This window comes from Lissotriton vulgaris, chromosome 11, assembly GCF_964263255.1.
Source record: "Lissotriton vulgaris chromosome 11, aLisVul1.2, whole genome shotgun sequence".
NCBI lineage: Eukaryota > Metazoa > Chordata > Amphibia > Caudata > Salamandridae > Lissotriton > Lissotriton vulgaris.
Window position 1 is genome coordinate 940308576 of NC_141699.1, and position 17751 is coordinate 940326326.

General features: G+C 48.2%; 1 protein-coding gene across 2 annotated transcripts in view; it reads right to left on the reverse strand.

Annotated features, from left to right (window-relative positions):
* The window catches only part of RNF13 (ring finger protein 13), a 424496-nt gene that overhangs the window by 232784 nt on the left and 173961 nt on the right, over nt 1–17751 (reverse strand). For both annotated transcript variants that reach the window (XM_086944085.1, XM_086944084.1), the window contains exon 4: nt 1895–2023. In XM_086944085.1, coding sequence (XP_086800211.1) covers nt 1895–2023 — 129 coding nt within the window. The remainder of the gene's footprint in view (nt 1–1894; nt 2024–17751) is intronic.

The following is a 17751-nucleotide window of genomic DNA, read 5'->3' on the forward strand; positions in this document are numbered from 1 at the left end:
ACCCCCCTTGCTTTCTTTCAGCGCCAATCCGACTTCGTCCAAGGAAAAATCTGGATATCTACACACATTTAAAGGGCCAGTGGGTTTGGGAGCATTAACAAGAGATAAAAGTCCATTATGTAGCAAGGCGGTAGCGGTGGGAACAGCCAGCTCTTCCTTAGGGGAGTATAATTTAGAAAAATGAGCTATCCATGTTTATTCCATACGTTCAGAAAAGTGGGGCTTCAACTTTACCTATTAAGTCCATTAACTGCCTTTAGGTTCTACCTTCACTCCAATGCTGAATTTACTCTCTAACCCTTCAATCCGGACTCAAAGTTCAATCTAAGATTTTCGATCTCTTCGTTGAAATAGAAGCCCGTCATAACTGCCCCTTAATTCCCAATAGTGATCGACAGCCATTCCACAGAACTTTCATCAAAGGAAACTTCCCTCTGTAGATTATCTGTCAGTAAGAAGTCATAGCTCCCAGATTGTCTCGGTGTTGGTGCAGAAGAGCTTATGTTGATGGTGATTGAACCTGGTCAGACCACGCTCAAGTGCTATCTTGGATTTGGTAAAAGGAGAAGAGGTTATCGGTGAGCAAAACCTAGGCAAGCTTGAAAGGCTCTTTCCAATATTTAAATGGGTTTCTCCAAAATTCAGTTTGGGATCGGGCTTCAATGTGTCGTCCTTCCCCAGACCCCCCCCCCCCCCCAGGAATCAGGATTCAAGGAATCTGCTTCAATGTTGTGAAACTAGGATTGGCTATTTGGCTATATCACAATAGGGCTGTACAGCTTTAAAGTGAACACGCACATCTATTTTTGTCCGGCATAAAAGAGAATCTAGAAGATTATGGCAATAACACAATCTTTCTGTGCACACAAGGTAGGAAACCATTGAGAAAGAATGGATGAAAAAGAACCTGTTAGAGTAAGATACAAGGCCATAGGTGGCATGATGTGGAATCAAAACTAGATAGCCTTGGTATTTGTCAACACTGGAATTCAAAGTGCAGGCGGAGTGCTCTGGTAGAACAAGAATGGGTAAGTAGTGCACACTGTGACATCACCAAGCGAACAGCTGGCTTCCCTTTTTTCTGCCTCCTTGCTTGGGTCTGTGGTGATCTGGGCATCATAGTTGAATGGTAGTTGGTACACTCACCCACCTCCTTTCACCTCTCCCATGCCTCCACAGACCCAAGGGAGGCGGGAGAATGCTGCGCCAACATCAACCGACTTCGCCCTTATCAGCACAGCCATGCTGTGGTCTGTAAGCCTTTCTCATTACTCCTGTACCCATGCGTATATATGTTGGAAACTGAGTTAGATGATTTTGGGGCGCCATATAAAACTTAAAATTATAGCTAGCTGAATTGTGAGTAACAGGTATTTTTCATCTCAGGATTCTGAGTGACACCTTGCACAGCTCGTGCTTCGCTCTTGTTGCCCGAGGTCACTCGGAACCCCTTGGTGAAAAACATTCCCATTATTCAGTTACCCATCTATAATTCTATACATACTGCATAATCTTGCCATCGTCATGCATAAAACTTCAGTCTTTTGGGCTCAATTACTACTCTGGTATTCTGATATCCTTTTGGCCGTGACAGAAATATACAAGATTATATTTTTTGATTGACTCACAACATATGATAATTTATCTAACACTTTACATAGATGTTATGATTTTGCTATTCCTTTTTGTGATTTCATGTTATCACTGGAGGTTAGACTTCTGCATAACTCTTCAGTGATACTTCAATTTGCAAAATTCTCCTTCGCTGTACAGGTCTTTGATTGTTTCACTTACATGAGCCCCACACAACCAATAACTCCGAGTCAGACCGCCTGAACCATATTTACAGAGCAAATGAGAGAAAAAAAAGACTGAACATAAAGAAAAAACATACCTTAATATCGAAGTTGCAGTCTAATCTTCTAATTAACACAATGAAAGTGCTGGAAAAATTATCCTTTGGCAGTGGCGGTAGGGCTATTGGCTCACAAGCATTCTCAGGCTTTGAAACTATTAAAAAACCCTTAAAACAAAACATTGCACATGGGTGATCAGTGATGTCATACAACAAAATCACTACTGTTCAAAATCTTAACGAAACACATTTACTGTGGCTCTATTCATGTGTATCTAGATGCAACAGTTTATATCTGACGAGGTATTAAATAACCTTGCTGAACATTTCAGCAAATGGTGACAGACACATAGCTCATCCAGAAATATTTACATCACATTTGTATCTGAAACTTATCATCAAATCACAAATATACACCAAACAGTCGATCTCATGTGCATCCTGGGACTTTGTTTTCCTCCTCCTCATAAGAAGTCCTAACAAAGTTAGCACTTGACCTCCAAACACAAGGGCAAGCTCTGACCACGCAGGTGGGAAGTAGGAAATGCAAAACTATTCAAGCATTTCCTTTTGTCTTGTATTTAATAGGATTCGTACCAATGCATTTAAGACCGCGACAAAAGTCTCATATACTTAAATCTGCTCAAGCACCTGAGGAAACACAACTGGATTTCAAACATAAACCAGTGATCCTTCATCCTTATTTCTTTTAATTCATTCCGATACTGGATATACTTTGACTATATTAATGTATTTTTGTTGGACTGCTATTCTTCTTGATTTCGGCCTATTAACCGTAGTGTGCCCAATTTCCCTTGGTCTCAAGGTGTGCTGTATTAAGAGTTTTAAATAAATGCTTTGAGCAAACGGTTCAGTAGTCGGGGTTATGTATGAGGGGAGAGAGTACGCAGTCAAGCCTGGTGTCACGACAGAGCATTCTTTTTTGGACATGATTTTATTTGTTCAGAGTCTTGAATTCATGTTTTTCATACAGGACCAAAACCCTCCCTTGAGCTTGACCCACGCCATGCTACATTAAGTGTTTTGAATAGAGTCAAGGCAATACTCATTTATAAAGCACCACAAACCAAGGGTGTACAGGCACAGGTTCACCACAGACGGATGTTAAATAGTCCAAACAAATGGTATCAACCGGTCTCTAAACTGATCCAGCACACCAACCTCCTTCAGGTCCACCGGTATCTCACTCCAACATTTGGCAGACACCATCAATAGGATTTTACAAACCCCCACCCCAAAGATTTAGTCCGAAAGGTGGAACCTCGAGCCAGACCCTACCCTGAAATCTCAGAGTGAGGCAAGGTTTTAATGTAGTTAGTCAGTGAGCTAACCCTTATGGTAAATAAAATTGCTGGAAAGCCTTGGCGCTTGAAATTCTGATGAGGCCAAATCCTGGAGAAGGTCTTCCGCATCACAGAGTCCCAACTACACTAATTTAAATTATGTGCCAATATTGCACTAGAGTCGAACACATGGATTTGTGATGCGCCACTCAGGTGCATGTGATCCATCGTTATTATTCTTTTGCTGACTGCCATTGAAATGATCTCATTATTTGCAGATGTGAACAGCACAATAAGCCAGTAGTCTCAAGTGATGGTTGACGGTTAACCTTGCTGCTTTTAAGCCAATAGCATGGCCCATTATTGAACTTTAAAGTCTCTGTTGAACTTGCCACAGTAGGCTCAAAGCACTGTTGGCCAAAGAGGCAGGATTGGGCAAATAACGTGACATGAGACCAATTAGCACACACAATGCCACTGGTACATCTGCTCTAGTGATAATGGCAAGAGGGCGAAATTAGGCACTCCTGTGAAGACCCTGTGCTTTATAGGTACGCGGTTTGAAAGTAGACCAGAATTGCATAGCTAGTTCTCCCACTCCCCTTTGGTTTTAGGACATCAGAGCACAATGAGCTGCTTCAGTGAACCACACCGCGCTGGCCATGTGTTCTATGCGCAGAGGTAAGAGATCCAAGGGTGGCTGAAATTTACTGGTTGGTCCCTTCAGACTCCCATCTGTGGGCCTGCTTCCAGTCAGGTGCAATGTAGACCCACAGCAGAGACACCTTTCCTCGCACAGAATGGGTAACAACAAAGCATGATTACAAGGTAGCCCCAGATGATGTGTAAAACTTTAATTCACGCAAAAGCTTCTTAGCCTCCAAAACGTACTACTCTTAAAGATGCTGTTCAGTTTAGTTTTAGTCTACAAGTATGGGCTTAAATCCAAGTAGAAAAGTGCTATTGGCTTAAAAGATCTCACATGTGGGGGCATAGTCATGGCGACAAGGTTAGCAGATATGCTCTCCCCATGCTCATAACTGGCATTGATGATTTGAGGGCAGTCCGCTGTCCTCCTGAAACATACGACCCTCTCGCTGATCGCAGAGGGTCTGGAAAGACCGGCACTTGCTCCGTTCCTTATTTGGGCCAATAAAAGTGGATTTGAGGTATGCATCGTTCGGACAGGGCAAAAAAACAAGATGGCATCAGCCATATTGCTGAATATGTGGAAAGGCTCAAAACCCACTGGAACCGTAGTGCTCCCTCCTCAGTACTTTTGGCTATGAGAAGGTGAGGTGAAACTGGACATCCTGGAAGGCTGGAAACTCACAGAGAGGAGATCCAGAAAAGTAAAGGGAGGAGTAGGCAGGACGAGGTATGGGGCTACTTGGTCCAGACTTATTGAAATGAATAGGGCAAGGTTTAAGAATTGATGGTACCTGCCACTGGGATCCAGAGATAAATGCCGGCCTGGCGGTGATGGACCACCATACTTGTTGAACTAAAAGAGCACTGTAGACGCAGATGCTCCAGACTTTGAGACCTCAATGTGAACTCAAAGGAATTGATTGGCAAAGCGCTCTTGAATGGGACCCTGGCATGGGATGGAACCACTGCTCAATTTTTAAAATAATGAGTGCTGGCGCCCAACGCGCTGCTCAGAAGCCTGTGTCCGAAAATATTTACTGTCAGTGCAGTCCTGAATTCACCTCAGGCCTCTTTAATCCATTACTAGATACTCCCTGTCTATCTCACTCTTGGAGGTCCCTGCTTTCTCCCTTTGTCTCTCTCTTACTCCTTTTTTACCCTTTGTGTGTTTTTCACTCTCTTGCTCTCAGGAAATGTTCGATGAAGAAAAATAAGTGCCAATCTCCAAAAGGGAGTGCAAGTGGGCCTCACTGGCTCAAATTAAGCACTGGCTGGGACACACAACATCTGAATTTCAAAGTTTTTATATCTCAGCTTTCCTGGGGATACCCAGCTGTGCTCTACTGCTGAATGCCTCCCAAAGTGAAAACGGCACAGGAAGGAATACTTACCTTTCTGGAACAGATCATGGTCAAAAAGGGGAGACCAGCTGACACAACAATGAGAGAGGGGGAAGTGAAGGAAACTGTTCTCCCATGGAGATGACTAAAACTGACCTGTTAGAGAGCATTCGCTATCTCAAGTAAGAACTCTGAGAAGCAATTAGAAGCAACATGGAAAGACCCTGCTTGAGTTCCGAGTGGACCTGAACGCCAAAATTATTGAATTAAGGCTCGATGTGGACTCAGTCAGTTTGAGTTTTCTTGAGGGAAACAGCAGAGTCAAAGTCATGGAGACCTCAGGAGCACTTGTGGCACAAATCCAGAACTCGCCAGGGAAGAAACTTGTTGAGGCCAAGAGAAAAACTGATGAAATCAGAAACCGATTCAGACGAAAGAACCTATGACTGAGGCATAAGAGAAGATGCAGAAACCCAGCCCAAAAAGAATTTGTGATGGGCTGTGTTTTCGTCCAGCTGGGAGATGACCAAAAAAATATTAGACTGGACAGAGTTCACAGGGTGGGGGCCGGTCATATGCAGCACTTCCAGAGGTCCAGAGACTACATAGTAAAATGTCATTACTACTCTGAAAAGGAAGAAATCTTTGAGGCATAAAGAGGATAAGATGAGGTCTCTTTCCAGGATTACTCTCTGAAGGTGCACCAAGATATTTCTTAGACAACACTATAGGTGAAAATGAGTTTCAAGCCCATGATACTAAAACTCAGAGAGGAAAAGATGTGTTATAGGTGTACCAATTTTTCATAAGATTTGAGCGTAAGGGAGAACTCGGAAGCAGTGGACTTCTTGAAGATACACATTATAGATGGGAAACTCGTTGAGGGGATCTTGACTTGAAATGCTAGTTCTGCTCAAGCTAATGTCCTAAGTCTGCAGAGGTGGATGCCAAAGTTACCGACATCTAAACATCAGATTTGGAGGGCTGTGCGACGGGAGCCCCTAGTCTGAGGATTTCTGCAAGGAATGGCTGTGACTAGATGTGAGGGACATGCATGTCTTATTATCCGCTCTGGCCTGCTTGCTCTTTGATGTAAAACACACTGGGATGCTTAAATAATGCTATGTCTCGCTTTCTCAGTCTCTTCCCCCTCCCTTTTGTGTAACGAATATAACAGGAAAACATTTTTACTGGACAGCATGTCTCTAGTTTGGACCAAGACTTTAATTTAGTTAAATGATGCCCCTCACTTATTTAAAAATATGCCTTAAAAATCATAAATTTTGATGTGGTTGAAAATTGAGTTTTAACATTTGCAAATGCGGCTCTACATTGAGTTACTAGCCTTATCTTTAAAGCTTAGGAAAGCCAAAAATGTTTCGGGTATACATATACATGGAACACAGGTTTGAATCACATGGTAGCTACTACATACTCCAGCATGTACACATCTTTAGGTAAGAGCGATAGGCAGTTGCAGCGGTGTGCTGCTATTACACACAACAACGTCCGGTGAGGACGCTGGGATTGGGTCTCTGTCTCTCCCTCTCTCGACAGAAGAATCGATGGAGGCCCTCTGGGGTTTTCAGTTCTATGAGGCAATCCGCCTAATAGACTTGGAAAAGGCCAGTGGACTTCAACACTCATAACGCCCGTCACTTAGGGTGACCAGATTCTCAAATCTAAAACCGGGACAGGTCATAGACACAGAAGCAGGACTGCAGTTTGCATTAAACATCGATATAAAAGTAGGATTATTTGACAGCTGCCAGACTACCCAGAATAGAGAAGTCCAGACAAGGAGGCCGAGCGCTGGCCCATGTGGGACCAAGGCTCTGGAACTCTCTACCTCTTGAGTTGAGATCACTCACCAGCCACCTGACTTTCCGGAAGACATTAAAAACACACCTATTTTCCTGCAATTGACTCTCCCCTGGTAATATGCACTGTCCCCTCTGAACAAACCATCTGGAGTTATATTCTTACTGGCAAAGCGCGGAGATACCCCTTCGGGGGTCTATTCAGGCGCTATATAAGAATATAAAATAAAATAAAATAAATAGAAAAAGGACTACAATCACAGTTGCCAGACACAGATGAATTACAGATAACAAACCAGATGTGTGACAGAGAGCAATGGATTTTTCAGCAAACAGCATGTGCATTATAGGATGTGGGGTTATCGCTTTAATAATGCCAAGAACTGCTTCAAAACTACTAACTTGCGCAAATGGCTAAAAAGCTTGTCCCATGCCTAAGCCGAGAAGAGGAAGAGGAAGAAGGAAGAGAAGGGAGACAAAAGGCACTATGATGCGGGAAGGGCTGAGGAGGTACGCCTGTCTGTGTGTGAAATGAGGGGAGGGCTGAGAGAAGGCTTGTATGTACCTCAGAGATGTGGGGAGGGCTGAGAGAAGGCCTGTCTGTGCATCTGAGGTGTGGGACGGGCTGTGACTATAGGCATGTCTGTGCCTCTGAGAAAAATGGGGGGGAGGGGGGGGGGGGACCGTGGAATTTCTCAGGCACAAGACTAACTATAAAATTGATGCAGTATGTTACTGGTGATATCCGCTCTGCGAACTCTGCTGTCATACAGAAGTCTCTCCAATTGAGCAGCTTTAAAAACACCTCTAGGCACTGCGTATGCATCCATTCTTTGCGGTTATAAAACCCATGACACCGCAGTTCTTAAAAACATTTCCCCCGAGTGCATTTTGGGGAGTGTCTTTCTTTAGGGGGCAGTTGTACGAGTTACTTACCTTCAGTAACTATGTATCTAGTAGAGACGATTCTAGCCGCAGATTCCTTCACGTAGAATTATCCCCAGGCATGAGACTGGGTCCGGAAACTTTGCCACAGCACCCCTGTGCGCCGGGGGCGAGGCGGCATCAAGCGACTCCGCCCAGGTGTCGTCCGCGTACGTGATGTCAGAGAGGTCACATAAGCCCCACCCCGGCGCGCCTACGTCAGTTTTCTTCTGAGAACTTTTCCACACCACAACGCGGAGCTACCAGACAAAAAACTGTAGGAGCATGGGAACAGTGTGCGAAAGAGTATATAAAAAGAAAAAAAGAGGAAGACACCATAAGGAACAGTGCAAGACTGCAGTGTCCAAGGGCAGAGACAGAAGGAAGAACAGAGCAGAGCCCTGAGCAGCCACCCTGCCAGTACATAGACAGCCTCCCCCCTCCCCCCTCTCCCCTGGAGACAAGGAACCTGCATGAAAGTCATGACACATGTAGCAGGCCTACAACCCTCACCCCGAAACAAAGAAGGGGAGCCAGTCCCAACAGGCAGGAACCACCAATCTCCAAGCCACCCCAGCATAGAGGGCAACCACCCCCTAAGGAACAAGGGTAAGACACGATCAGAGGACCCCAACTCAGAGGTTAGCAGAGGGGCCAGGACCCCTAGCAGCAAGAGGAAGGGAGGGTAAATATTTAAGGCAAACCTCCCCAACCTGGAGCACCCAGAGCAGCGGAGCACAGGAGCACCGCAAACCCATCTTTCAAGAACCAAAGAGGAGGAATAAACAGCAAAAAGACGGAGCCACCATCAAGAGCAAAGAAGGTACTCACAGGAGACAGAGCCCCCCCCACCGGGAGGCGAGTACCGAAGACCAGCCCAGGGGTCCTCGCAGAACACGGAGGAAGGGCGGGCCGTGAAGGAATCTGCAGCTAGAATCGTATGTACCAGATACATCGGTAAGTAACTCGTACACCTGATAGAGACTACTAGCCACAGATTCCTTCACGTATAATATATACCCTAGCAATTCCAACAGGGAAGGAGGGTCTGCGAAAGGACCCCATCAGTCTGGACAGGACAGAGGGTCCCACAGGGGACCAGACCTGCAGACCAAGGAAGTAACCTCGTCCCTTCCAGGCAAGAGGACCCCACAAGTCGAACACCAGCAACCCCAAGAGGAATGAAGGAGGAAGACTTAAGAGGCCCGTACACTCACAACAGTGGAACCAATGACAAGGCCGGAGAGGCCGAAGCACCCCCATCCACCCCCAAGGTAAGGGAAAGAGGCAGGTCCACCAGAGGGAAGGCAACAGACCAGCCAGAACGGCACCTAAGCCTTAAGCCGCCAGAAGCAAGAAGAACACAGAAGCATCCCAGCTCTCAGAACAAAAGCAGGAAGGAGAGGAAATGCCTGGACACACCACTACAAGGGGCCGCGCACACAACCTCAAGAAGTAATAGCAACATATAGAAACGCCATGGAGAACAGGCACCCGAAGGCGACCAGCACTCCCCGGCACAGCTTAGCTATATAACAGCTACCACTACCCCACATAGAGTACGGTAAGTCCCAAGACATGGGAACCCTCTTTGGAAGAACTTCCGCAGCAGAGGAAAAAACAAAAGAGTCACGGGGCAAAACATCCCAGCGAAAGGCTTGACAAGCAGCCCAAAGAAAAACAGAAGGCCTAATCTCTGGGCCAAGTCTGTGTAACAACTCCAGCAAAAATACACACAGTCAACAAGGGGCCGTCCAGTAGCCTACAATGCCAAAGTCCCAGCACGGAGAGTTCAATGGGCAGACAACACAATCTACAGAAAGGGCAAACGGCCCAAGAAGGCCCAGAACCAGCTCAACTCAGCAGTCACTGAGGAGGGGAAGGATGAGGAGGAGAATAAGGCGGAGGAGGGGGGAGGACGAGGCCCTGCCAGGAACAGTTGGATGGTGGAGTCAGCCGGGGCATGGAACAACAGGCTGCAATCAAACGGAAAATCAATGAGCCGCTCCCGAATATTCTCAGGGAACACGCCGTCCCAAATCCAAGCATGGCAACGGTGGGCGCCTGAGGAAGCCACGGCCCGGCCCAACACCTCTGAGATGTCCAGAGTGGAGCGCAGAATAAACACCGCCAGCTCCCGGCCATCCAACACATGATGCTGTAAGTCCACCTGAACAGTCTCTTGGGAAGCAGCGGATCCCAGAGACTCAGCCGAGTCCTCCAAACAAGAGAAGGCACTAGCCAATACACACAAGGTGGTAAGGGCCTGCAGGGCAGCGCTGGCCGAGGCAAACATGTTGCGCTACCAAGAGTCCAGTCAGCGGCCTCTCGGGACGGCGGAGTCAACAGTGGCGGCAGGGAGGTAAAAGCAGTCCGCAAAAGTGGACTAGCGGCAGAGGGGTGGAGGGAAAGACACGCCGGGTCACATGGTCCCGGAAGGTGCCGGTGCAGAAGGTGTTGAGGCACCGGAATCCCTGAGGTGGATGCCACAAAGCCCCTGTCAGGAAAGAAAGGAGCGAACCCTCAAAGGGAAGCAAGATCTCCCTCCCACCAGAGCCCTGGTGGAGAACCTCCAAGAGATGATCCGCCGGGAAATGAGCAATCGGGTCACCCATGCTCAGAATGCCCACAGCCGTGGTCACCGCGTTAGCGAAGGCCGCACCCACCTCTGTGGGGCCCAGGGGTTGAGAAAGCAGCTCCTCCGTGGGTAACGGCTGCAAACTAAGGCGACTGTCTCTGAAGCCAAGCGGGACGGGCAAAGACCAGACCTGGAAGTCAGAAGGAACCGAAGAATGGGGGGGACCGGCCGGTCCTCCGACGAACACCTCGGCCTCAGAAATGGTGGGGAACCACCTTCGACAACGCCAGTGGAAAAAAAAAAAAAAAAAAAAAAACAAGGCGGCCAGTCTCCGGAGACAATGACACCAATATGTAGCCAGCCTCTGGAGAAGAGGGAACGTCCGAAGACGAATCCACGGCACGACCTGTGTGAAGCCGTAGAGTCCGCCGCCTGAGCCAGGGCGTCAACACCATCTGGCACCGAGGGAGACGCCGGATAGGGCTTCTCCAAGTCACACCGTGCCGGGGACCGGAGTGGGGTCGGAGCGGCCAAGGCGCGCCGCCAGAACGACACCGATTCGACTTCCGCCGAGGCAGCCACCTGCGTCGAGGAACAAGAAGGACCGGGTAAGTGACACAAAGCCCTCCGCCAGCCTCGGCCCAGAATGTGGCAGAAGTGGCCCGTCGACCCACACGGTGGCGCCAGGGACGATTCAACCTCCGACGAGGCAGCTGCCTCCGGGGAGGGACAAGAGGGGTCCGGAGAGGGATGAGGGGTCCCCACCCAGCCTTGACCAAGAGCGGGATGAGAAGAGGTCACCGACCCCTGTGGCGCCGCTCGGAGCAGCTGGCGCTGTGGCAGCGTCAGCTCAGCCATGGACGAGGCTTTCGCCTGCCCAAAGGGCCGAGCGGGGCTCGGGGATGTGACCCGAGCCCCGGCGACCTTCCAGCGACACCACAGGGACTCCCGAAGTTTGCGGCGAGGTAGAGGCGCCGTGGTCTGAAGGAGGGACCCCAAGGGGCCGCACCCCAATAGCACCACATCCTCCAAGCCTGGATCCGAGCCGGTCGGTGCCGGATTTGGAGCGCCACAGAGGGCCCTGCGCAAGGCATGGGATCCCCTGACTCCCCAGGAGGGGGAAGGAGGAGGAGACCCCAGCGAGGCCTGCACAGCCTCCGCGTATATCTCCATCTGGACTCTCGACACCCAATCACTGTAAAACGGTGGATAGGACGACAAGCGGGGCCGCATCAACCGCGGAGAGCCCACGCCCCCGGCAGGCCAGACACCAGCCCCCCGGGACAAACTGCGACACTTACCCACCGGGGAGCGACGCTCTCGCGACATCGGAGAAGGGCGAGGACGACGACCATGGCCGTATCTGAAGCCATCTGCCGAGGAAGATCGAGGGGATGAAGCCGACCTTGAGAGACGCACCCAGAGTAGCTTCATCCAGCGCTCCCGAAGCGACTTAACTGTTGGCACGCCTCACAATCAGTGGTGCCGTGATCTTCACCTAAATACCACATACAAATGAGGTGAGGGTCCGTCGCAGACATAAGACGCCCACACAACGTGCAAGTCTTGAAGCCCAAAGGCATTCGCACACTGTTCACCCAAAAGAAGAGACAATTATGAGAAAAAAGCGGCCCCAAACAGGCCCGTAGCTAAGACCGGATCCGCGTTGCACGTGGAAAAGGAAAAAACTGACGTAGGCACGCCGAGGTGGGACTTATGTGACCTCGCTGATGTCACGTACAATGCCTGGGTGTAGTCGCATGATGCCACCCCGCCTACAGGGATGCTGTGGCAAAAAGTTTCCGGATCCGGTCTCACGCCTGGGGATAATTCTATGTGAAGGAATCTGCTGCTAGTAGTCTATCAGATACTGTTCAATTACAAGCCACCATTTCTTTTCATCTGGTAGGACCGACCAGCACCCAGCTTCCTCCCAGATAGGCACTCTGAGTAGTGCAGAGAAGGGTACTACAGAATGGACATGTTTTAATTCACAGCAAGCAGCGCTCGCCTCTGACCCTGTGTATCTCATCCAACCATGTCCCATAAGACAGCTGCACCTGAAGATGTCTCACTGCTGCTACATCAAACAGGGCCTTCAGATGTATTAAAAATACTACTCGAGCAGGCTTGGAGGCTGCAGTTACTTGACCACAGCACCACTCGTGAACAACACCAGACGCTTCCCCAGTCTCCCTTCAACCACTCATGCACCCTCTGCCCAAACAAGGTAGCGCGTTGAAGTCCCATACAAGGCTCCACAAAGACCAGGTGACATGAGAAGTATCCAGGCTTTAAGAGGGATGAAAAAACTGGAGGAGCAGGTCTCTCAAAGGGGTATGGTAGATGGAATTAAGGGCATGGCTTAAAACGCAGAAGTTAAAAAATCTGTGCTCAGCATAGAGTCCTGCCCCAAAAATTTGCTGCTACTGTCATTGTATCCAGATAAATAATACAACAAGTAAAATTACACATACAACAAGCCAGGACTATTTGCTTTGTCAATTGTTGTTAGCTGCATAAGCTAAACCAGCAACAACTTTGGCTTTGTTGTACATAACATTGAAATGCTTCAGTTCTGGAATGATGAGACTGTGAAAGAACTATAACTGGTCTCTTTGAAGGAAGTGCAGTGGTAAGATTTATTTTTTCACCCTGAGGTCAAAAATGGACAGCCCAATAGAGGCCTGTCTCAGCACCTGTACAAAATAAGCATGTGCACTGAGACACCATTTAAAAACCAGGACATTTCTTTCTTTAACCCGGGCACTACACAAAAACCGGGACATTTCTTTAAGTTGGAGTAGTGTTGGACACTGGGACACAGCTGCAAATAGCGGGACCGTCCAGGGAAAACCAGGACATCTGGTCACCCTACCATCACTGCACTGAGCGAACCGAGCTGGTGTGGATCGTTATACTAACAAGCTCTAGGGGCCCAGTAGCACCCGCCTCGCGCCCCACTCACCACTGTGCATTGAGGAAGTTACACATACAAGATAAAGAGTATACATAGTTTTCACACGTTCAGTTTGTGCACAGATACCAACAGGGCTTTAGGTGAGCTGAAAAGACTGTGGGGTCTCTGAAAGGAGTGGTCTGTGTAATTAAGGGAGTGGCTTAAAAAACACATAAGCTAAAAATCTGTGCTTTGAATAGTGTGTCGCCCCACTGGTATTTTGCGGTTTCGGTCATTGCATCCAGATATATAATACAACAAGTAACATTATAACTACAACAAGCCAGGACTATTGGCTTTGCCAATGGTCATTATTTGCATAAAATAAATAAGCAATAACTATGGCTATGTTCTATATAATATTGAAAATGCTTCAGTTCTGAAATGATGAGACTGCCAAAGAACTATAACAAGCTTCTTTGAACTTGCATCAAAGGCAGTGAAGGGTGTTACTGCTGCAGTTATGATTCTTTTTTGACCCGGAGAGTGAGGGCAGAAATGAACAGCAGCATTCTATGCGTGTAGTTGGGAGCGTTTTACAACAGTGGTCTCCATGACACGTATAGATAGCCCTTCGATCTCACATTAGGAAATCACAAGCCTCCGAAACAACTAATACAAGAGTAAGGCAGAAGGAACCAGGGCATAAACACAAAAAGGGAAGGGAGGGCCTAAGGGGATGTTTAAAGACCTCTCACTACTACAGCCCCTTAATACGAACTATAAGAACAGAAAGTAGCAGTGGGTCAATGATCAGTTGACTCAAGTATGTGTCTGGAAAAATAAGGGTAGAACTAAACTACATCAGTACTAAGCATCTTTCCTGTGTGGAAAAAACCCATCAGTTGTCGTTCCTGAACGCCCTGTTCATCATTGGGTTTCCTTCACACCGGGAAGGTTGATTTCACACAATGTTTATGATGGAAATGGAAACCTTTAGGTGTTCTCATATGTCAAGGTGTGGAAAGACAACTGTAGAGCAGTGCATGTGTAAAGTGAAAAAAATGTGAGCTGTGATATGAACAGATAAAATTGGGTAATAGAGAAGACAAACTACTTTAATAAACACCTTTCTACTCCCAAATTGATAAAAAGCGCGCGATATTAGTGGTTTTACCAAATAGCCACTAATCCCTATATCCGGTCAACATGTTTCAAAAGACTAATTTTGGAGCCTAAAAGGTATCCTGCTGCATTCTTCAGGACCATATTCGCGACTGCTCAATTAAAAGTGAAAAAAACATCACCTGGGTATTTTTTTTTTTTAAATCTTTATTAATAGGAAGGAATAGTGGTTAGCCAGCATCATACGGTATTGGTTACAGTTTGTACTTTTAACTTTTCGTATGTGACAAGAAACATCATTGTAGCAAGGACTGTGCTGTATTAAACCTTTGAAGACTCGTAGATACGTTATCAGGCGGTCCATTCGCATGTACTGTAGTCTTCTATTCCCCCCCCCCCCCCCTTCGTGTATGATTCAACGGTAGCATCACTTTTTATAGTACAGAAATAACAAACATCCCTCCCCCCCCCCAACCATGTGTCATCATTGCCATTGTGTCTCCACCCACTTCCCGTACCAGCATTTTTCTCAGCGTGTACGTCGGTACATAGCCAGGTCAAAGCCAATAATATCGTACTGTTGTTTTGCTGAGGTTAACACCCCCTATCCGCTTTGCTACTCCTCCTCCCCCTCTGAGTCCAGGTCGTCTCCCTCCGGTAAGGGGTCACAGATTTCTCCTCTGTATATATTCCACGCCGCCCATACTTTGTTCCACTTGCGGGGCGCCGCGCGTAGGACATACACTGCCCTTTCTGTTACCATCAGGATGTCCATGTTCTTAGCCCACCTGCTTGCGGTGGGTAGTTCTGGTGCGCCCCACTTCTGTGCTATATCCCGCTTGGCCACTGTCATAGCCAAAGTTGCCCAAATCAGTTCATATCTACCCAGGTCATTGGGGTCCCAGATATTCAAAAGGCACTTGCGTGGTTCAGGTAGTACAGAAAGTTTAAGGGCTTGGGAGATCGAGCGCATTATCGGTCTCCAGAATTCTCGTATTTGTGGGCATTCCCATAGTGTGTGAAGCAGTGTCCCCTCTTCCCCGCAGCCTCTCAAACAAAAGGGATGCGGCGCTCTCAGTATTTTATGCAGCAGCGTCCTGGTGTAGTAGATGCGGTGCAGGATTTTAAGTTGCACCAGTCTGAGCTTACTCGAGATTCCAACCTCTCTCGGGGAGGCCAGCGCCTCATTCCACTCAAATTCATCTGTCTCACCTATTTCCCCCTCCCATCTTTCTTTAAGTTTCAGCGTTGGGTCTTAGAGATTATTGATCAGTTTTTTATACGTGAGGGAGGTAGCGCTTTGGATCATGAAGTCCGTTAGTAGTCTATCTTCTAACGGGGAGGAGTCCGGCAGAGTGGTACCTGCAGGAATCGCCCGTAGTAATGCATGCCTAATTTGTACATATCTGAATGTTTCTGTGGGTCCGAGGTTATATTGCTGTTGTAGGTGTGGAAATGGTACTACTGTGTCATTATCCCAGAGGTCCCCTACCGAAGAAATGCCTATGGAGTCCCACCGCTCAAATCCCTTATAGCCTCTCAGGTTTCCCAATGTCTTTGTGTCCCATAATGGTGTCATTTTGGTGATTCGACCTGCCCATCCCAATCGGGCCTGTGCCATAGGGCCGCCGTGTGTTTGGTCGGACCAAGTAGGTTCTTAAGTTGTGACTTATTGTAGAGCACAGACAGCATACAGTCCGTCCCAAGCTGTGACCAATCCGCCCGATAGGCCGGGTCCTCTTTTGGGGCGTGGATCCAATAGTTTATTATTTTAAGTTGGGCCGCCCAGTAATATAGTTGAATGTTGGGGAGCGCTATTCCCCCCTCATACCAGCTTTTAACCAACTTGTCGTATGCTATACGTGCCGGGCCAGTATCCCAGAGCAAGGTAGTGACCAGCGCCACGATCTGCTTGAAGTATCGTGTTGGCACTAGGTGCGGGGTATTTTCTAGGACATAGAGGAGCCTCGGGAGCGCCATCATTTTGTATAACGCTGCCCTACCCAGTAGGGTCAGGGGCAGGGCCGCCCAATGCTTAACGTCCGCCCGTAGGCGATCCACAGGCGGTTTTAAGTTACTGGCAAAAAAGTCCGCTTCCTTGCTCGTGATGACAATACCTAAGTATTTGAAGGAGGCCGTCGTCGTAAGCAGAGGACAGTCATCTTGCAACCTCGGCGCCGGGCCTTTTAGTGTATATATGACAGATTTCGACCAATTTAGGGTGTAGCCCGATGTGCGTCCGTGGGTGTTACAGAGGTCTAGCAGGGCCGGGACGCCGGTATCAGGTGCAGTCATGTAGATAAGCATGTCGTCGGCGTATAATGAGACTTTGTCCTCCCATCCCTCCTCCCATTTAATGCCTGCAAATAAGGGCGTAGACCTGATCTGAATTGCCAGGGGTTCAAGCACTAGCGCGAAGAGCAAGGGAGACAAGGGGCAACCCTGTCTAGTCCCCCTGCCTAATAGGAACCTCGGTGATATGTGGCCATTGGCCACCACCTGTGCGACGGGCTTCGTATAAAGCAGCCGTATCCATGCTATATATTTCGGCCCAAATCCCATACGTTCTAGCACCATGAAGAGATATTCCCACTCTACGAGGTCGAACGCCATTTTAGCGTCGAGAGAGAGGATCACAGCCTGTTCCGAGAGGAGGTGTGCATGGGCCATCACACCATGTACTCTCCGGAGATTCATCGCAGTGCTCCGGTGAGGCATAAAGCCCGACTGGTCAGGGTGGATCAGGGTACTGAGGTGGGGCAGCAAACGGGTGGCTAGAAGCTTAGCTAATATCTTGGCCTCAATATTCAGTAACGATATCGGGCGATACGAGGTACACTCAGTCGGGGGTTTCCCCGGTTTGGGTATCGCTACAATCGTGGCCGTGCGTTGATCCAGCGGCAACTCTGCTCTATCCCTGCTTTCCAAATACATGGCCAGCAGTGGGGCACTGAGTTCTGGAGCCATGGACTTGTACCACTCTACGGGTATCCCATTCGGGCCCAATGCTTTTCCAGACTGTAACGCCTGGATCGCCAGCTGAATTTCTTCCTCCGTCGGGTCTACTTCTAGGGTACCCCTGTCCTCCTGTGTAATGCTGGGGATGGCAATATCCGCTAGTGTTGCTGCTGCCATTTGCTGTGTGACCATCCGGTCTGGTGTATATATTGTTTGATAATGTTGTGCCAATGCGCAAACTATGTCCTCTGGGTGTGTCAGTGTCCGCCCATCCTCCGTGTGTAGTCTCTGAATACC